This window comes from Genypterus blacodes, unplaced genomic scaffold (assembly GCF_046128005.1).
Source record: "Genypterus blacodes isolate CSIRO-AG114 ecotype Tasmania unplaced genomic scaffold, CSIRO-AGI_Gbla_v1 ptg000040l_1, whole genome shotgun sequence".
Classification (NCBI taxonomy): domain Eukaryota; kingdom Metazoa; phylum Chordata; class Actinopteri; order Ophidiiformes; family Ophidiidae; genus Genypterus; species Genypterus blacodes.
This window is the reverse complement of record NW_027466853.1, coordinates 2,181,844-2,204,955: the sequence shown is the minus strand read 5'-3', so window position 1 is coordinate 2,204,955 and position 23,112 is coordinate 2,181,844. Positions and strand designations below refer to the sequence as shown.

General features: G+C 39.4%; 1 protein-coding gene across 1 annotated transcript in view; it reads left to right on the top strand.

The window, feature by feature from the left end:
- The window catches only part of grik2 (glutamate receptor, ionotropic, kainate 2), a 190,678-nt gene that overhangs the window by 54,690 nt on the left and 112,876 nt on the right, over nt 1-23,112 (top strand). The window contains exons 3-6 of the mRNA XM_076148425.1: nt 369-629; nt 10,449-10,633; nt 13,245-13,298; nt 16,038-16,211. Of these exons, the coding sequence (XP_076004540.1) occupies nt 369-629; nt 10,449-10,633; nt 13,245-13,298; nt 16,038-16,211 (674 nt within the window). The remainder of the gene's footprint in view (nt 1-368; nt 630-10,448; nt 10,634-13,244; nt 13,299-16,037; nt 16,212-23,112) is intronic.

Sequence of the window (23,112 nt, the reverse complement as noted above, 5' to 3'; positions counted from 1 at the left end):
TACCACTTTGTGCTTCGGGGCCATTTTGACCCTAGGAGCAAAGGAGTTCAATAAAACATCCAAAATTCAATCAAATGACTTCTAATCATGAAGAGCATTGTGTCAAACAACCCCTATAAATGTCAGACCATTTGATGAAAGAAAACATATTTTATCAACTTTTTTAGTCGTATATAACTCTGACACAGGCCTTGAAAAGATTAAAATGGACTTTGATTGAAATTTCAATGCAATGGTATTTTTTTTCTGCAAAGTGAATGTTTCATTCATCTGACAAATCATTTTCTGTTGTGTTTTTTTCTAGTGAGCATAAATAATGCTACAGTTCAGACAAACAAGGTAACTAGTCAAATGTTTGTCTTCTCTAGCCTGTGACCAGCTCTCTCTGGGGGTGGCTGCCATCTTTGGTCCTTCTCACAGTTCTTCAGCCAATGCAGTCCAGTCCATTTGCAATGCATTGGGGGTCCCTCACATCCAAACCAAGTGGAAGCATCAAGTGTCGGACAACAGAGATGTCTTTTACGTCAGCCTCTATCCTGATTTCTCCTCTCTCAGCCGGGCCATCCTGGACCTGGTCCACTTTTTCAAGTGGAAGACGGTCACTGTAGTTTATGATGACAGCACGGGTAAGACCACAAGCACTTCCTTTAAATTCACTGATCATCCACCTCCATTTACAATTGTATTGTTTGACTTGTCAATCAACAGTGAGGCTGACATATCCATCACCATTGTCATCAGTCTATATAAATACCAACTAAATGGAAGAAATGCTATTCTTAGTAAATAAAAGAACTGTAAGAAATGTAATTGTGATGTGTCAGAGAGTGTTGGACTTATGTTATTTTTGTTACAACAATGCCAATTGTGTATAGCACGGTACAGTGACTCAAATATGACTGAATAAATATAAGTAAATAAATAGTTGTCCAATAAAACTGCACACATTTAACAAGGATGGAATGGAAGAGGAAGAGAGACAGCTAAATATTACAATTCCCAAGTTGTAAAATTTCCCACCTCCTAGTATAAGGCAGCGGTTGTTGTGATTGAACAAAAATGCACACATTGAAACTGATGATACGTACACATACATATATTGTCTGCAGTATGTTGTGCATGTCATAGATTCACATGCACACACTGAAACATTTTAGATTCACTAACAATACTTTGGACATGAGAAAATATATCCCATTGTTATATTGGTCGTGTCACGCTTTCAACAACTGTACGTTTCTCAACCATGGTGTTGAAAATGTAAGCTAATTTATCATAGAAAAGCAGTCTGGCCGCAGTTCTCTGAAAACCCGCCACAGCTCACCTTGATACTGATATGGGATGAGAGCAAAATTTGGTCAACTCCAAGTTGGTCCTGTGACTTATCTACCATAAGATGACAGTTAAGGCAGAAGACAGACAACAACAAAGGGGCAGACTTAAGAAGATAGAGCTTTGGAGAAAGATGTCAGTAAATGTGACAAATTAACAGACTTGTTTGCTATGAAATGTTTTGATTATGTTATTACTTCAATCATTGTTCAACTTGAAATATGAAAAATGGAGAGAAGGCTACTGATTGAGTTTTGATTACTTCATCAAAGATATTTAAATGGAGGGTGTCTCAATGGCACAGACTATGTTCAAAAATTCATGGACCTCAGTTAGTTTCTGGGGTTGCAGCACAAAAATCTTGTTTCCCAGAAAAGCAGGTCTTTTCAAAGATTTTTATTTTTCCAGGGCTTTGGGTAGCAAATCAGCAAGCAGACTGGTAACAAGGACCGTATGCCAGGGTTTGGGGTTGCAAAACCTACCAAACCATCAAGCAACTAGGAACCAGTTTTACGTGGATCACTAGGCAATGTGTTCACTGACAGCATTACAGTTACAGTTAATCAGTATTTTCACCATAATCACAGTACTGTACTGTATATATTTACTGCAGTGCTAGTCTCTGGTTGAGATGATGTAATTTTAAACAGTGAAGTGCTGCAACAATGTCAGACTACAGGTAAAAATAGCATTGCAACATACACAGTTTTACAGGTAATTTCAGATATATTGCATCAGACTTAAAATTATGGTGGGATTTCTCATATGGCTAGTGTGTGTGTGTGTGTGTGTTCATGTGTGCATATGTGTGGGTTCTTGCCCAGCAGGTCTTGTAGGCAGCTTTAGGAGGAATTGATTATCGTTGATCCCACCACCTCTGTTAATTAAGTTGTAAAGTGGACATAGCTGGTTCACTATGGGGTTAATAGTGGCTTGATTTTCTGTCTTCGAGATAGGAAATGAGATCCTTGCTCAACCTGCAAACAGCTTCACCTCATTGTCACCATTTACACATGTGACCTGATGGTGAGGACAGAAAACGTTGATCAGGAACACGGGGGGCGAAAGGACAGAACAGGAAATCTAATCTGAATGAAATCTTGAAAGGTTCAGACAGTATTCCATATCACATTAAAAGGTACATGGATCTCATTGTTTGTTTTTTATATGATAGCATGTTGCTGCTTGCTTGTGCGGACACAAAAACACATATACACATACAAACGTTGTCCGTGGTTCTAAAGCCCTTTTTCTTTTTTGGAATGTAATATATAAATAGATATAGAGCAAACAAGCATATCAATAACCATAACACTTCACCTTAATCAAGGCAAAACTGAGCTGGCAACAGCATGTGTTACAACTCCTCCAATAAACTATAATATCCATACCACTTACCCAGAATGGGCTTCTATACAATAAAACACTGGCTTCCCACTAATCGTTCAATTCAGTTAAGCGTCAAATTGGAAAGGCATGTCTGAGCAGAAAATCACTTTCTTGAACAACCAACGTTAGTTAGAATTGTTGCTGTGACAGTTAAGTTAAGTTGGCTGGTGTCGCTGACCCATACTCATTCCACTTGCAGAGAATAAGGAATGGCAAATTGGGGGAATCGTGGTAATTCCCGGAGGTTATGGGCTGGTTGGGAAATGAGATCATGCTGCAACAGGTCACCTCAAATGTAAAATGGACGGTGTGCCACATGCACACAAATACACTCACATACACAGATACTGACATATCCCCAGTTTCTTGACAACCCACCACAGCTCACATCCAAAACCTTGATGCTAATATGAGTTGAGAGGGACCCCTAACAGGTGCCAAATTTGGTCAACTCCCAGTTGGTCCTGTGACTTATCTACCTGAAGATGACAGTTAAGACACAAAACAGACAGCAAAACTGGGCAGACTGAAAGAGATGCAGGCTTTGGAGGAAGGTGTCAGTAAATGTGACAAAATTACAGACTTTGAAATGTTTTGATTACCTGACTACTTCAATCATTGTTCAACTTGTAATATGAAAAATGTAGACAAGGTTACTGATAGATTTGATGACTTCATGACTAATCACTAACAAAGATATTTAACTGGATGTCTCAATGGCACAGACTATGTTCAAAGCCCCCACACTTTACTTTTATAAACCATCATTCATCATTCATCAGTCAGTCATTCATTTTAAGTCATTACTTATTAAGAAAACAAGGTTCCAAGCCTGCCAGCCAGGGGCTGCTCCAAGGGACACAATTCCCAGGCAGAAAACCAGACCCACCTCCTCCTCCTCGGCACTGACACACAAACATTAGTAGACTAAAATCAAACCTTGGCCCTGCCTGAGAGAAACAACAAAATCCTCATTTCTTTTTAGACATGCATTAGTTGTGTCATTAACAGTTGCAGCTGCTGAACAACTGCTTGTTATCCGTAGCAGTTTCACTTTCAAAACTAGACTGAAGTTAGATATTCTGACATAGTAATTTTGCCTACCAGTTGGTAGTCATAAATATATGTATTTGAGTGCAAAGTTTTTGGCATGAAGAAAAGGCTTGGAGAAAAGATTTCAAGAGTTTCAAAAATAGAAATTGTGGAGTACTGAATATGGTTCATTGTTTTATTTTTTGGTCAGGGTTCACCTTATCAATATAATTTGTACAATAGGGACTAGAATATCCATTGTCAATTGTGGAACCTTTGGGGGATATAGATGATTTTCTGCTGGGAGGATGGTGGTCCTTCAGCTGTGCCTCATCCTGAGGCTGACCCTGAAAAGAGGTTCATATTAGCTCATTCTTGTCACAACAATCAAAATAGTTTATAGAAAACTACAATAAATAGAAATTTTGTGTTGCTTCCCTCTGTAGATTAATCAATCCTCCTGGTGTATGCAGAATGCAAATCCTGCTTTTGTGGGTGCTTCAGTGAACTCCTTTGGATGAAATGAGAGCCTGGGACCTGTATATAAAAAGCTAATATTTTACGCCATTCTTTATAAATTGTGTTTTAAGAATAAACACGTGCTAATAATACAAGACAAACATGCAATCAGAATGCAATCAGACCATGTCAGCATTACCAACTTTGCAGGTGTGTATGTGTTTGTTTGAGAGAGAGCTTGTGTGACTTCATAGACTTCACAGCCACTCAACATGCTGTTAACATTGGCATACTGGTTCTTCACAATCCACCGAGATAATCCCACTTTCTCCCTTCTGGAATGCTAATGGCAGCGGAAATATTTGAGCTGCTCTGTGGGTTTGTTTTTTGTAATTTTGAGTGGAACATTTAAACGTGACTGTCAAATCAGTCTCTTTGATTTAATTTCTGAAATCACCCACAATATCTAAAACATTGTAACATTGCTGAACTGCAACAATCCAGTAATTAGGTCACTCCATAAAGTTTTCACCTATCTCTCTGGCTCTCTGTAAGATATTTCAAAGGTAACCAAATTTGATTAAATCAAAAGTCAAAAAATCTAAAGATTCACATGAATGATGACTGACATTTAGTTTGATGTCTTAGATTTTGATGAATGACATTTAGTTTGATGTCTTAGTTTTTGAGAAATAGGCTATATCAGTGGGTCCAAAACTTTTCAGGCCCCCCCCATACGTCTCTCTCTTTACCCCCCATCAGGGGGGCAGACGATATAAAACAATACGGGATGATATAAAATGACAACCATGCCAAAGAGTTGCGGTAAAAACAAACAGACAAACCTGATAACAGAGGATACAAATACATGGAGCAGTAATGTCATCTGGACGCTCATTCTCCTGCAGCAAGACGAAGTATCGCCTTGTTCATTTATCTGAGGCGGTAACGCGCAACACCCCCCCTGCAATAGCTCTGCGTCCCCCCCTAGGGGATGGGCCCCCCACTTTGGAACCACTGGGCTACATTATGATATAGCCTATGTGTTAAAGGCCCAACAGCAGCACTGTCTCATGCATCAAATAGTCACAATTACAAGAGTGACATCAACAGCCGCTGTTGGAGCTGGTCTCTGAGTTGTCCTTTATCTTTTTCTCATTGTAACTCTGCATTATTCTACCCAAGAAGTAACCATATCTCAGTTTAGATGCATTCTAAAGCTCTTATTCTACTGTTCTTATTTGCTCCTTGATCCTTGCATGACCCACAATTCCATTTTGTTTGCCATATGCAAGGATTGCCTAAAGCTGTCTGTTTATCTGTTCTGGAGATTTAGAAAGCAGAAAGTCTGTTATCAGACAGACATGCCGCATTGTTCGAAGTCTGTCTCTGATTGGCAGATGATACAGCAGACTGCAGTTAAATAATATAGGGAAATATTGATATAGGGAGGCAGTAGTCGAGTGGGTAGAGCTTCTGCTTAAGAACCGGAGGGTTGCCGGTTCGAGTCCCTGCCGAGGTGCCCCTGAGCAAGGCACCGAACCCTCAATTGCTCCCCCCTCTGCGAAGGGTGGTAATAAATGTAATGTAAGTCGCTTTGGATAAAAGCGTCTGCCAAATGATCGTAATGTAATGTAATGTAATAATAATGGGAAGTTGATCAAGTATGTGACTAGACAAATAACAACTCAAACTGTCTAATTTCTACTGATTGATTGGTTGTGTGCAAGTCAGAAAGACTAATAAAACAGCACAACAACTCATCTCCCCACAAGAACCAACAAAATCCACTGGTGTTAAATACAACACAATCACTGGAAAGGTTCACTGAGGATGATGAACTACATGAACTACTGAAATATACTTTGAGATGAAATGAGGGGTGGGGCTAATATGTTGAATTTACCACATTTGGTTCACATGTGGCCGCATCACACTATCCATGTTCAGGGTTAAATAATAATAACCACAGGGCAATATTGTACAAACCTCTGTCCTGTCCTGTCTTTGTGTCTTCATTGACGTCATAATGGATACCACACAAATATTCCAGTATGTAGTGCCTGAATATGGAGAATTCAAAACGAACGCTGTTACTTTTTTATAGAATTAATTTTGTTGCAAGTAGTTGCAGTGTTTCAAAATTGGAAATGTAGTGAAGTAAAGGTAAAAAAAAGAAAGAAAAGAAAACTCAATAAAATTGCAGATGCTCCCAAAACTACTTGATTTAGAGTTTAGGGGTATACACAGTGAGTCTCAGAATTTATTTATTTATACATGTTATTAAGTTTCACTAGACCCATTATTACCCCTTCAAATTGCCATGCTTTAGCTCAAGGAAAACTCCTGGCTGCCAAATATGCAATATCATCTAAGGCTTTCTTCCAATGGCTCACAGAGACTCACAAATTGGTCTTAAATGATAAAACAAACATTTCCTTGTATGTGTTTGCAGTTTGTCTTTAAGCTGGCATTTGGTGTTGATGGTGACAGAGCAGTAATGAAAACAGCATCTGCATGGAAGCCTGACAAGGTGTTAAGACAACATGTGTTGTGGCAGATGCCATTCTAAAGTGCATTAATTAATCAGTCTCAGCTTTAAGCAGTCAAGAATTTACTGGCGAACTGATATATAACACCACAGGGCTGCACCATTGACAATACAGAGGCTGTATCCCCTCCAGGTTGAAATTGACAAATTATGAGGCCCTGAGCTGTGGCAAACAAGAGGCCCCCAGCTAATCCCAACCGCTCAAACATATGCAGGACATCATTACCAACCTCAAGACCTGACCTGAGAAGGTCATGGTTAAAAAAAATGGGAAAAAAACCTTGATAAAAACAGTTTTTCACAGTAAAATCAGACCTTATTAGGATGAATAAATATTATAGAAGTGACTACATTTTCAGCATCCATGTTGTGTTTTTTGCCTTTCCTTATAAAGTTAGAGAGATATTTTTCAGCCAGGGTCATTGTAAAATGGTTTCATCCAGGGTGGATGACTGAGTGCTGACCCAGACAAAGCTGGAAGAATGAAGCCCTTCCCCCACAGCTAATGAGTTAGTAGCTCCGTTGCCAGAAATCAACCCGGAAAATGTATAAAATTTTATTAAAAAAATTACATCCAGCAGCAATTACTTTAGAGACATGTCCAACACTGTGAAATTATTCTCTCCTTTGTTGTCTCTCCGTTTTATGCAATTATATAAAGTTTTATGCAATTATATAAAGAAGAGTCTTCAATGGGCAGTACACCACACTGCAAGCAGGCTATGAGGCTGGGAGAATTGAGCCTTTGAGTTGAGGTGCCGCTTCCCAACATCGATTTGGAAAAGTGGATGAAAATAGATCAAATCCAGCTGAGAAGTTTTATCCATTACATTACGATCCATCTGAAAGTTATGCCCAACACTGATTGTACCTTGTTGCGGGAGGAAGATGCTGATAGCTTCAAGGACATGCAAACAAGAAAGGGATGTCCTCCAGGCAGGTTCAAGGAGGAGGCTTCGCTAAAAGGCTCCACCTCTGAAGATGTAAAGTCAATAGTTTACAATGAATAACTGAGTCTGTTTTACAAGGGGTTTCCTCCTATTTTGCCCTTTAACGTTTTTTGGTTTGTTTTTTGGTATTTGGGGGTTTTAGCATCATTTTACTATTGATAAGTGTAATATACTTTTCGATCAGAAGTAAAGTTTTTAAAGCAAAATATATATTGTGTAATGCTTAACACATGGTGAGCTAGAAACTTAATGTATTTTTAGTCCAGGACCCCTATGGAGAGTTTTGTCTTTTCTTCTTCTGATCCCTTCCCCAAATATCACATGGCTGGTTGTGTCGCCGGTGAGGAGCAGAGCTGTACTGCCTGCTCTTTTGTCACCTGAGATAATACAATAGGATTTTGATACAATATCATACAAGAAACAACATTAAAACAACAAACGCTTTGATTGGTTTAATGTAGAGGAGTGCATTTCGATATAAGGAAGTTTAAATTCACACAAATAATAATAATGTAGGACTAGTAATCAATGCGTTATAGTACTCGTAATTAAATAATTAATTATTAGATTTTTTGTTGTGTTCACATGCTGTGTATGCCTCAGCTGAGGGCCAGAGAACTCCCTCTGTGGCCACATGTTGACAGCTAGCGACTCAGTTTTCATAGTGCAAAGCTGTTCTTTAACTGTGATGTGCCCCGAATTACAGTATACCCACGAGACAACCTCCTTTCTGCTTACCCCATCTCTTGGCTTCTCTGTCCATACACACCAATTGGAACCTGTCCAATGTAATGAGTGTACCATAGACTATTTTGGGACAAAAACAGAAAAGGCCAGAGGGATGAAAGTTTGCATACCTTGTACTGAGACAAAAGTAAACATGTATACAGCATCAAAAGAGGGGTGGAGTGTAGAAAAAGTGGTATAAGAAGTGAGAATTAACTCAGACAATTTTACTATTGTGAAGGAGTATGTTTGCCCTCCAGAGAGCCTCCATATTCGATAATCTTCGACCAAAGGCTTGCTTTAATCTTTCTCAAACATGTTCAACACGTTTAATTGAACATAAACAAGTAAGGCAATCTGGGGAGGATCACATTAACCTTGACCCTCATCAGCCATTACTCTAAACATGGAATGCTGCGAACCAGCTGACTTGGGGAATCACTTATTGTATACATGACGAACGATGATTGAGCAGCTTCCTCCTCCTTGATGGTGATGATGCACTCGAGGGAAGTTGTGAAAGGAACGCTTGAGCGCTTCTTCCCTTGCAAGCATATTCATCACAGCCTGGCCGATCTGTTTTACGCTCAGGAGACTCCCTGACAGCCTCTAATAAAAGCTTAGAGGAGATGAAATATTCATGCAGAGTTAAACATGGATCCTGAAGCAGTCACTGGGCATTAAACACTGTCAATACTGATCAGCACAGACACCCTATTCCAGCTTTCCCCCCGTGACCTGCAGAAGCTATGCAGAAGAATGTAAGGGGAGATGTGTGAGTAGAGGCAGCAAGTGGGAGACATAGTCTGACATGTTCATGATGAGCACTTTGATGTGTTGGGCTGCTCTTATCAGTATAAACTACAAAACCATAAAACAGCTGCTCTACTAGTAAAAACTGTTATTTTTCACTAGACAGCTAAAGCAACATCAAGAGCTCTGGGTTAGGTTTGTTCTTGTTGGACACACACACACGCACACACGCACACACGCACGCACGCACCCACCCACCCACACACACACACACACACACACACAAAATCAAAAGGGACCTCAATCAATGCCCAGTGTCTCCAAGGTTATGATGCAATGATGCTGCCCCCACACACATCCCAGTCAACCCAGGATAGCTTTGTGGAGGCCAGTGCAGTCAGTCTGTCTGTGCTAGTAGGGCATTGCTGGAGAGAATGGGAAGCAAGCACACCACCCATTTATGCTCCAGCCAGGATGTTGCCAGCTGTTCAAATTCAAGAATGATCATATTAATGTTAATGTCTCGGGATAATCTCTGAAATGTCTCTGGATAATGTTATTGAATGTTTGTAATCTTCTGGAATATATCCAGGCAGCCTTCCAGAGTGCTATACCATCACAAGCATTACTACTGTAGAAATACTTGCTTTGCTATAATAATACCTAATACTAAATGCATTAGAAAATGCTCATGCTTGCTTGGACAACACAGTTCAGTGTGTATGTGGCCCCCGTTACAAAACAGCAGGTGAACTATAAAGCACATTGAGATGTCAAGCACACAAAAGAGAAATATCACACCACAGCTACTATATAAGCACCACTAATTCCAAACATCTTATTAAAAGCAAATGGCTTCAAACACAATTAAATGGTAAGCACAATTGGCAAAATCCACACCTCAAGTAAACTGTCTGTCTGACCCATGGTGGTGGTTTTATCAATGGAATGAGATGACATTGACACCCTACCTCTACATACACAGTAGGTTGTGGCCCAAAGAACAAGCTGGGCGTTATATTCAATCTCATCACCATCCCATTACACATGGACTGCACACAAGGCAGCAATACATGTTACTTGAATTACAGCAAAACTATGCATACACTGTGTTTGAAATTGCTATTTAGAAAATTCAGAGGAATAATAGTAACTGGATTGCACAGCTCACAGCTGGGCTGATCTATCAAACAGCAGCACCCATCCATGCAGAAGAAAATGTTACAATTCTGTATTTTCTTTGTGTTTTTTCCATGCAGGTCTAATTCGGTTGCAGGAACTTATAAAGGCACCATCACGCTACAACATCCGGTTAAAGATCCGCCAGCTGCCCGCAGAGAGCAAGGATGCCAAACCACTGCTGAAGGAGATGAAGAGGGGGAAGGAGTTCCACATCATTTTTGACTGTGGCCATGAAATGGCTGCTGGGATCCTGAAGCAGGTGTGTTACAAGTAAACAATTTACAATTGCAAATGACAATAACAATTCATACTGCAATTTCTTACAAGATGAGGCGGTACACCACACACTAACAGATTCCATTCACAGTCGCCTTGAGCTGGAAATCTTGTTATCATGCAATCTTGATATCATGCAATTAAATTTATAATGCTGAAAATCTGAAAAAGAAGAAAGATAAATGGATATAGTCATGGAGATTGCGGAAACATGGCAACTATGTGACATTTATGACATCTTAGGTCTGCATAAACGGCCATAAGCTGCTGCTGCTGGAACTCTTTTATCTTTCACACTAGAAGCATCACTGCTTCAGGAAATTTGAATTGTAAATGTTTCACTCATGCCATGCTTCTACGCTGCCTCGCCACAATGCACTAGTGTTCTCTAAATGCTGTAACCTGTTGGCTACTGAACCGAACAGGAAAACATGATGTAGGGTTTCAGCGTCAAATACAGAGGTAATGTGATACAAGTATTGTGTTTCAGTCAGCTTGACTCCCAATTGGCTATCAACCTTTCACTTACTGCATAATCTGTAGATTGGAGTTTCAACCTGTAGATTGGGTGAAATTCCAAACTCTAATGCTTATCCCCTCAAAAGAAATGGTCAAATCAAAAGACTTTGAGAGAAGAATTTTCCCTCTCCTTTATTAATATGAGGACTTACTATTATTTTGTGTCAGTGAAATGTAGATATAATGCCCCTCAGCTTCCTGGCTACTTACTGCATGAACCACCACGTGTAACAACAAATGCTTAGATAAAAGCGTGTATGTGTATGTCAATCAAGTGGCAAATGCCAAAGTAAGGATGGATGATAGGCTAACTTCTTTTTTCAATGCCATGCGATCTACCCACATTACCTTCGCGATTCACCGGTCGATCCCTGATCTACTGGTTTCCCCTTAATCACATTATTCACCTTCACAACCTCAACTTTCACTGTTATGCAGACAACAATCAAAACTCCATAAATTCCTCCAATGACTTCCAAGACCTGCATGAGTATCAAACTTTCTCAAACCCAACACAGACAAAACTAAATAACTGGTGCCAAATCTCTGACAGCTTCCCTCTCTAATCTGTCAATTGATATTGATGTGTCCCTGTCAAATCCATCCCCACAATCTTGACATCATTTTTGGCACTTTTCTTCCATGCATTAACACACAGAGAGACGGCTTTCCTCCATTTTTGTAAAATGTTCAGATGCAGAGACTCTTGTCCATGCTTTCATCTCCCCCTTTTGGAACTGCTATCTTAACCTGTCCATTGTCCTTTTCTGTTGGCTTAACGGTTTCTGTGTCTGTTTTGTCCATGAGCTGTGTTGGATTATTTTTTTTCGTTGTAAATACTTGAAAATTATTTGACACACCTGTTCTCCATTACGTAACCTGTGCACTTTCTGTCCTGGCAACTGTATAATTTTTGGGGATGTCATGGGTGTCTCTCAGGCACCAGTGTCCTGGTATATAAGTGCTTTTACATGGGCAGTGCTGAAGCACGAAGGGGCTTTTCCCCTTCATGCAGGCAGAGAAGTGATGTGTAAGGGTGTTTTTGCTATGGCTGGCTTTCAAAATGGGATCGGTGCAACTGACTGCACACATATATCATTGCGACCACGAGCAGACAGTGAACATGTTTACAGAAACAGGGATATGCAGCACTCTGTAAACATTCAGGTGGTTTGTTACGCACAGCTCCTGATCCCCAGCATCTGCACCAAATTAGACTGGAGAGAGAATTGTTGGTTGCCTACATACATTTAAATGTATTACTGTGTTTATTCATTATTCAACAATCAAATTTACACACCGTGGTGTGATTTTAGTATTTATGGTGTCAAGCTGTCCTTTTCACATTTGTCAAATGGTTAAAACGCAAGTGCTTGTTTTAAGGGGGGAGGGGGGCTGGAGTTCCTGGACTTCCCAGGAAGCCTGCAACCAACAAAACGAATTAAAATATCTGATACTGTTGTCCAGAAATTAAGTGAAGCACCTGCACATCTCAACAAGGAATACTTGTACCCTTCTCTGCAGGTCTATTGTCGCCCACCCAAGTCACCAACTCGACTATAAATGCTTTGATGATCAATGATGATGTGATGTTAATTAAAGACAGGATGAAAATCTTGTCAAAAACAAAGTGAGAATGTATATAGTATATTCAATCTACTTTTTTTCTTCGTATAAAGTTTAACAACAACAATAGTAATAATAATACAACCTCTCTTCTTTCTCTCTCTCTCTCTCTCTCCACCCTCTCTCTCTCTCTCTCTCTCTCTCTCTCTCTCTCTCTCTCCTCTTCTCCATCTTTCTGTATAAAAAATGATCTCCAAAATATCCTACAATGTCATGTAAAATGTTTGCTTCAATACAAACAAATAGCTAAAACAATTTATATAGTAATTTATTATTTTTAATCATCACAGGGAAGGAGAAACTCACGTGAATCATTTTCTTTTCACATTATGTTAATCTATGCAATTGTGCAATCTAACACATAAATGCAAATGTGTTGTTTGTGCATCCTTAATAATTTACAAATATTTTACTCCTCTAATCTCTCCCTCTCTCTGTGACTCTCATAGGCTCTCGCCATGGGAATGATGACAGAGTATTATCACTACATCTTCACCACACTGGTAAGTAGATAAAGTGGATGCACTGCAGAGTTGCTGAGTCATCATGCACATTGAACTCAGAGCTCTACTGTACATACCTATCAAGATGTAAGATGATGAAGCTGCTTTTCACTCTTCACTTCTTAGCTATTCATTTGAGATGTATTTCCTTGGTTCAGTCCCCCTCCCCCAACAGTGTTTCCTCTAGAATTCATGAAAATAATAGCATTATTCTTCTATCAATAACAGCAAAAAAAACATTATCCCCTTTCTTCAACTTTTTTTGTATTCTTAAACAACCCCTAATTACTTGTTTTAATCCTGTCAGTCCTCCTTTACGTTTTTTTCAACTGTTCTTTTTTCTCATGCTCATGCTGTCCCTGCTTGTTTTGCTTTCCTATCATCCCTTCCTGTAATTTGTCTTTGTGTTACCATGTAGCAGCAGTGAGTGCAGTGATAACAGTATTTCTGCTAGTACCATTTGTCTTTCACAATTGTATTCACCTTAAACTAGATTAAATGTAAAGCTCCTTGTCAAGGATGTATAGTATGTATACATGCCCATTAAATTATTTTTTCGAACCTGATTGAGACAGTAAGCTGATAATTACACACATGTAAACATCATGAAAAACATTTTACAATGCATGTATCAACCACTGAACAGAGAAAGATGGTGAGGTGTTTGTTTGAAATGGAGAGACAGGAGACACTGAAAAATGTCATTCCTGGAGAGCTGAACAGCCAGATCCTGACGACCTTTGAGGTGTAGATTGGACTTGGCTGATTTTATTGATCTGAATGTGCTGCCCAGAATTGGAGTTAAGCATCTGCAAACCTCAACTCAGAATTATCGGTAGATAGAAAAGATTGTATATAGATTTTTGTTAAAACTCCATTGGCTTAGAGCCACTCTGTGCAGTTTGTGCCTGAATTTCTTCACGAGTACTTTCATGTACTTTATGTCTGAGTTATATCTGAGAATCTATTTCAAGAAACCAGGGTATTATTAGACTACAGAACAAAGAGAAAGAGACAATCATAACGTACAACACTATAAAAACACAATATAAACAACTGTAAAAAGTGAAAAAGTGGACATGGACGTTTTACCATTATTGCAAAATGATCAGTCAGTGTGTGTGTGTGTGTGTGTTTATATATTCTGGATATACAGTACACACATACCACAGAGTTTATACTGGATATATAAACAGTATACACACTGTATACATTTTTTTTTAAATATCTAAATCATTATTATCTTCAATCAACCAGGCTGGCAGCAGTGTAGCAGAGATCTATATGACTCTTCATACAGACTATATATATATACACACTGTGAATATATATATATGTATATATATCAAAGACTAAAACATAAAGCATAAACATGGAGGCACAGAGGATTGTAACTGCTATCCTTTATAATGAGACTTTTGGGCCTGTACTCCGAATGAATGTATTTGTTTTGCAGTTATTGGGTAGCTGCATTAAAGTTGACAACGTGGTTGACACAAACTGTTGAAAAAGCTTTGAGGAGACACACTAATATGAAATTGAAATTTTCACTTTTTTCTGAGCCACTAAATAATGAGAAGAAAATACAAGAGTGCAAATATTGATTTCACTCATCAAAGAGAAAGACAGCGTTGAGATTCTGTAGCTTTCAGTTCTTGGCTGAATATTTGCTCGCCTGATATGTTGACAAGTTGACCTATTCATAGACACTGACTTACATGCAGAACATGCACATTTTATAACGACCTGAATGTGCTCTCGGCCCTTGTACAAGGACAAACTCTTGTTGAAGTCCAAAGTCATGCTTTCTCTGAAGAATCTGTTTGTGTTGCCAAAAATCAATCTGCTGTCTTTCTTTTTGTGTTACACCTCTCCCCATCTTTTACTTATTTAATGAATATGTAATTCTCCTATTCGTCAACAGCCTACATGTGCTTTTCATTACAATTGTAAAAAGGGATCGTTCTCAGTTTAAAATGACACATCTAAACATCCATGCTTTATTTCTCTGAATCCATTCAGTATGGCACAATTTGTGCAAGATAATTAAATATCCCTTTGGTGGTTTCAGTAAAATGCGAACATGAATCAGGCTGGGGTGGTAAAACATGGAGGTGGGTGTCTTACGTTTGGCACAGAGTCCAGTACTGACAGTCTAATTTTCCGAGTGAACAGCGCTTCCATACTGACGCCACATATGGCAGCCATTTTCTGCCAAATGTCTTTTTACTCTCCACTCTGATCATGCGATGAGTACTGTATGGGTGGTTAAGCTATTCTGTCATTAGTATAGTAATAGTAAAGATGCTGGTCACATGATATCATCTCCAGCTGATTTACAGTATGAGATGTTTCTAATATTCTGTCCTCATGACACTGTTTTCACTGCTGACATAATTATGTATGAGTTTTCCCGTGCTTCAAGTCTTTATTAATGCTAAGTTAGGCTAATTGCTTTGCAGACCCATCTGTAGTAGACTCAGAAATAACATTATTATTAATCCAAAGCACCTGTTTGTTGTTTTGCAGGTAACAAATCATTGACATTGACCATTTAGAGATAATGAATATTAACAGCTGCTTTCAAACATCCGTATATATGTATATATGTACTCGGCATAAAAATAATAAATCACCTGTGTCTGTGGTTGTGTGTCCTTTGTGATGGTCAGAATGCTTTTGCAGCCATGTTAATAGATTATTCAAAGTTGTCTATGTCCTGGTATGTTCTCCTGTCAGGATCTGTTTGCCCTGGATGTGGAGCCATACCGATACAGTGGTGTGAACATGACAGGCTTCAGGATCCTCAACACTGAGAACAGCCAGGTGGCCTCCATCATTGAGAAATGGTCCATGGAGCGACTGCAGGCTCCACCCAAACCTGACTCTGGTCTACTGGACGGCTTCATGAGCGTAAGTGTCTTGGATGAAATGAAGGAACAAATCCCTCATTAAATCTATACTCATATTGAAGGAACTTTCACTTTTGTTTTCCTACAATATCCACTTGTGGTAATTTTAGCATGAAGCATCTAAAACCATGTGTTTAACATTGTGCCTAAATGGAAAAAAAGACTCAATTCCATTATGGTCTAGACTAGCGCAGGAGTTGGGAACCTACGCAGACAGTCGCATTGTTAAACACGCATGCGGGGAGCCCTGGTTTATTTATGTCAGCTATTTAACTGGGGTTTGTGGTGGTAAGTATAGCTCAAGTGTGGCATGTCATTGATCAACATAATGTATGATATAGTAAACACAGTTCAGCCTTGAGTGTAGGCTAGGTCTTAGATGGCCTAAAATGGCTGAAATCGTTATTACGAAATTACATTAAATGATTAGATCAAACAAAATTCATGCTGTGTGATGCTCACTGTAATTAGAGACAGGCTCCAACGGACCAACATTTTATCATGTGATCACACAATTTTGAGGATGCTAACACTAGGATAAGCTACACTGTTACCCAGAGGTGGACAGTAACGGAGTACATTTACTTGAGTACTGTACTTAAGTGTACTTTTAGTTACTTTACTCGAGTATCATGTTGGGGGAGTACTTATGACTTTTACTCCACTACATTTGAAAGGCAAATATCGTACTTTTTTACTCTGCTACATTTCTATCCATAACCATGAGTACTCGTTACTTTTTCTAAAACAATAAAAAAAATAAAAAGGCGGGGAATCCCTGTGGATTCAGTATTTTGTTGTTTTCTTCTCAAACGTGATTCTCGTACAGGTGCCACTGACAGGAACAGCCTATCAGCAATCATCTTCAGCTTTCCTACCATGAACGCACACTCCATGGTCAGATTCAGTTGGACAGTAATTATTCTGGAGAATTTCAGAAAAAATTACGGGGACTTTTTCCTTCTGTAAAACGGTTCGGAAAAACAACCTCAGATAATACTAGTCCTGTGCGAATACGACCCTGTAAAAACGTATGTAGGTAGTCCATCATGTCCTGTTTACTTTTCACTGTTTCTCGTGCATGGAGGCACTTACAGAAGCTCTCGGTATCGTTGGCAGTCGAAATATAAGTGTAATATAATATAAGTGTTCTGGACATACGAACACCGATGAAAAAAGAAAGTCAAATTTATCAGAGGCCGAGACTTTACCACCACTGTTGATGGGTAATATTTATCAACGTGTATAGAAGTCCCTATATGCCTATTCTTTGCTATTATTATCCTCCTGCTGATGAATTTTTGAACACGATATAAGGAAGCAATGTAACACGCTCATGGCGACAGCAGTACATAAATCAAGTTACCCCTCCCATTTCTGGTAAAATACAGGGATTTCTTAATCTTAAACTGTTACCACAGAACACTACAACCTTCTTATTCATTTATTCATTTCTGAAGTTGTTAGACTCACAGCATTGCTATGGACTTGATGGCCTTGTCAGGCTTCTTAACTTTCAAGTTCTCCTTTGGGAGTCAGACAAATTTTTGAGAGGCCTTAGAGCTGAGCCCAAAACACGGCGAGTCTGTCACTGTGAAGCCTATCTGATCAGAATACACTGTCAGCAATAACTGTTCCTCAAAGGTGCCAAAAATATGCACTTGAGAGAACCAACAAAGAGTAAGGAGTAGAAAGTAAGTAAAGAGAGGAGTAGGGAAAAGATGTAAAGAAATGTGTCTTGTCTTTACAGATCTAATATTCTTAACTCAGTCAAATAATTTGTCTGGCGAAAGAATTTACAAAAGTCAGAACACTAACTCTGGATGAGAAATTTATTGGCCATCTAAGTCGGGGTGCACAGTAACATGATGTGGTTACTTTGAGTTGTGGGAGGATCAACATGGTGCAGAAACAATCAAAGAACTGCTTCAGATAACAATCTTGAAAACTTGTGAAACTTTAATCGGTTTAAATGGCTCACAACAGTTTTGGACAAATGCCAAGTTACATGGGTGGAAGTGGTAAGTTTCATAATTTAGAATTTTTCATCTCTATTCCACCCTCAGTATTGTAACATTTTATTGTCCGATTTTGTTTTTCCAATATGACAATTTATCACAGGATTTGCATTAAAGAATATACTGTATATATAGAATAGGGGTGGGCAAACTTTTTGGCTCAGGGGGCACAATGATTTTTTTATTTGACAGATCGGCCAGGCCAGTGTGAACTTACATACATTACCTGTAAAAGCTATTGAATACATTCCCCAAATGCTCACTTCTTCTTTTTATTTTTGCTATTCAATTTCTGTTTTGATCTTTCCCTTGTAGCTTCATGTTCAGCTCATTCATGTCTGTCAATATGTCCACAGCAAAAGCAAAATCACAAAGCCATTTTTGTTGCTCAGCTTAAGGAAAATCATCAGCTTTCTTAATTGACTCCAAATATTAGCTAAATGCCTTAATACTTTTTTACTCTTTATATCGCAGCAGAAGAATGAGCGTCCAGATAACATTATTGCTCCATGTGTTTACATTTTCTGATATCAGGTTTCACTCTGTTTTTACTGAGACTCGTCGGCCTGGTTGTTGTTTTTGATCCACGCAGCTTTATTTTCATCGAGACGCGATACCTGCATCTCCCTACAGAATCAAATTGGGAACCACTGGATTATGCAATGTAGGGAAATTACATCCAGCTCAAAGTTTTCCTCTTTATAGCTTATTCTGGATCCGTTAAAGCAGGCCGGTATATTTTCCTGTTAAATTGGGCGATCCGCATTAAAATACCCAACAGGCCGCATGTGGCCTGTGGGCCGTAGTTTGCCCACCCCTGATATAGAAGGTATATATATATATAAATATATATATATATATACATTTGATTAAACAAGTTCTTCTTAGCGTTAAGAAACCCCGATCTTATCCCATTATTATGATCAGTCACAATGCTATGACACATCTTAGTCGAGCATGATTTTCATGGTGTCACAAGTTTGTTGGCTAAACTTGTTTTCATGGCCCTTTAAATGGTTTCTGGTGGTCTCGAGTTTTCTTTGTGCTTCACTTTCTTTCTCTAATTTCTTTTTCACATCATCAGGAGGAAATGGCTTTGAATAGGTTACTAGCTGTGAGTCCACTTTGAAGGACATCTCTGAGAGGATCGAGACTTCCTATTAGGCATTTCAAAGATAAGATGGATAGTGAGAGTGGGTGAATAAAAGATATAAGTGAATTCACAATCTTTCAACTGCTTACCTCTGGTAAGGAAGAATGTTTCTTACACATAAGTGGTCTTGGGAGTGGGTTTGATTAATTTCTTTAGTTAGATTCATGTCTTAGTCAATGCTGTTCCCTACTGGAAACCTAAAATAGACTGTACCATTTCAAAACCCATAGAGTGTGAAGAGTTCTAGTCATGAATTTGAAAATAAAGTCAAGTCAACTTTATTTTTATAGTTAAATATCACATACAACGTCTCAAAGTGTTTTACAGGCCCACAACATCTTAATATAGAAGGGAAAGGCAAGAAACAAGAGAGATTCCCTGCAAGTGAGAGCTGTGTAAGTGGACACACCTGGCATCCCTTTGGGCGAGAAGCCATCTACCGTTGAGACAGCTCAGGAGCCACGGAGCTGGAAAATAGCTGACCCGTGGACCTCACACTCAAGAGTGTGGGGCTCATAGACCAAATTAGTGGTCAGTCGAGTCACGCATATAATATTTATGGGTTAATAAAGGAAAGAGAAAGATGTGCCCCATCCTCTCACTACACTCACACTATCACTGAGCAAGAGTGGACAGTGTCTATCTAAGCCCTAACCTAGGTTGGCTATTCACCTGCAAAAAGGAGACTGTGCTTCCTGTTCATTGGTGAGTTAGCGATTATCAAAGTATACTGAGAAGAGCTGTGTCTTTAGATGTGATTACATTTTGACCTTGGTCTTGCTGCAGTGTTTTGAGCAAGCTGCACTTAAATCGAGGAGGATTAGAACTGAGATAGTACCGGAATCAGCGGTAAGAAGTAGATAATTTCATACTTTAGTCAGAGCGGTCTCAGTACTGTGTAGGGACCTGAAGCCAGATTGCTCAACGGCTCAAATTAATTATTTAACGCAGGGTTGTCCATAAGCTGATCCGCTACTAGGCACTAAAGAATTCTGGAGAGGAAAGATTAGAAATCAGCCTGTAATTATCCCGAATGTCTGGATCTAGAGCAGGCTTTTTCAACAGAGGTTTAATAAGAGCTGTTTATAAAGCAGCAGACACTACCCTGTGGGGAGTGACTTATGTATAATATTAAACAAAGAGACCTCAAGCACAAGGCATAGATCCTTTACAATTTGTAGGTGGAGGATCAAGCAAGCAGGTGGTGGGCTTGGAGGAGGCAACTAAGTGGCCAATGAATCAATGAAAATGAAAAAGAACAATGGACAATGAAAAAAGTAAGAAGTCAGAAAAAAAGTCAGAAAGACTAAGGGTACAGGATTGAGGGTCCCATTCTCTGGACGCGATCGCATGAACTTTTCAAAGCGTACAGTGTTGCTGGTGGGGAGTGCCAGATTGCCCTCGTTATCCAGAGCCTGGGCATTTAGGACAGGGGATTTAAAGAACCATTAAGTGGTGGATCTGAGGGACTCCAGGCCCTAAGTTTGGGATGTATTAAGATATTGGTTACATATCAGTTGCCTGTTGCCAGTTGAGTTCACCAATAAACAAAATATTCCATCCTCATATCCCTCATGTGAAGTGCATCCGCAAGCAGTGTGGGCAGAGCTGTGCCAAACTTAGCATGGCCCTGAGTGTTCTGTTACCCTCATAGTCATCATTGTACTGAAGGCCTTCCAGGGGCGAGGGAGATTGAACACAATTGCATAGCCTTTTACCGACCCAGGCATCTCTTTCACAACATCGCAGCACAACTTCCTATGTGAAGAATTTTGTGACTTTCTATACATTGGTAAAATTCCTAAAACACAGCTCCACATCCAACATGTTGGTAAGGAAAAATAGCCGAGCAGGCAATGTCAACCTTGGCTTCTTTCTTTTCTATTGCGCCCATTGCCTTCCAGCTCAATTTGACCTTCTGCAGCCATAGTTTCATGCTAAGGACCAAATCATGTGTATATATTACAACTTGATCATTCTTTCGTGGTATTACTTGTAAAATATCCTGTGAAACACTTGGATCGTGCTGGAGATATATTTCAAATGTGTGACAGGGGTTATGTTTTACTCTGTGTTTGGTTGTTGGCATTCAGGCATACATACCCCAAGCTGATCCTGCAAAAGTTAAGGATCCAGATCTGGTGGATCAAATAATTTTTCAGGCAGGGATCGCATATGGTAACAGACATACAATGTCAACCATCATGTAGGCACAATTTTGCTGATTCATTCATTTTGACATATCGTCAATCGTTAAAGATCTCCACCAGAGAGATATTTTCCCAATAGTATATAATTGATCATTACAGCATAGGTCAAGTATGCAATCAATGAGAAGAAATCCAGAATATCCAACATTCTGTAAAGACCCTTGTTGATGATGGAAATATGGTTGTGACTTATTAAGGTCAGATACAAGCTGGCAATGGTTGTCTTTTGTTATGTACTGTATATATTTTTTTGAATTATATATTGTCTTAATACATAGTTCAAGGTTTTCTTTCTTAAATACATATAGAGTGGAGGAGGGGGCATGAGCACAGTCTGGGCAATAACCTGTTCTTCCATGTTATCTAGTTTTCACGCTTCCTCCTCATTGGATTTGCTTTCAAGAAAGTGGAAGAGCTTTCCCAGACATTTCTGACCAATGCAGTATAAATTTGGGTTCACTTAGATTATTTCCAGTGTGAAGCCAGAAGGCAAATGCAACCATGTCAAATGAAAAAGACAAAGATAATATTTCAAATAGTAATGTTAGCAGACACGGCCTGTTGTTGCTGCCCTGGCTATTTTGTAGGAATAGGGAGTGCGCACTTGCGATCTGCCAGTCTGTCTCGCAGACTAATTAAGTGAAGTTGGACCTGACAATCTCTCACGCCACACCTGTTGAAAAACACTGGGTTCAAGCACAGCAGGCTTCGTATCATGCCAGCCTCCGCATAGCAAAAGCCGGTAAGCCGCACACAATTGGTGAACAGCTGTGTCTACCATTAGCCAAAGAGATGGTACACATAATACGTGGCGAGAAGGTCTACAAACAGTTAAACTTGGTGCCACTTTCAAATGACACAGTGTTGCGGAGAATAGGAGCCATGGCAGATGACGTTAGGAAGACACTGATTGAACGCATTAAAAATAGTCGCTATTATTCCATCGAACTGGACGAGACAACTGATGATGCAGGTTTGGCCAATTTACTTGTTTATGTCAGATATGAGCATGATGGTGCAGCTTAGGAGGACTTTCTGTTCTGTTAGTCTGTCAGAGTTATAAATAGTTGCCAAAATGCTGTGTTGTTTGTATGTATGTATGTGTGTTTGTGAATGAATGAAATGCAGTTGTTATTAATGTTCTCACATGCTGTGTCTGTTTGTGGGTGTGTTTGAACATGCTGTGGGTATAAGAGGGACTGCCCCGTATAGGAGAGTTGTTCATATGAGACAATTCTAGTACCAATTTGTACAATGTGGCTGTGACTGACAAAAGTCAAAATAAATAATATTCTTATGAGGAATAAATTTGCTTCTTGTGTGCATTTTGCATAGCAGCTGAACAGGGTAGGCCTAAGCTACTGTATTGTAACATCGGCAAAAGTGGTGGTACTTGGAGAGCCAAATATTGTCTGAGGTGGTACCTGATGTAAAAAGTTTGAGAACAACTGATCTAAGGGGTACCGAACCGAATGTCCGTTGAACGTTTCAGGCCTGCAGGTCAAGATGCTAGGGAGTGGG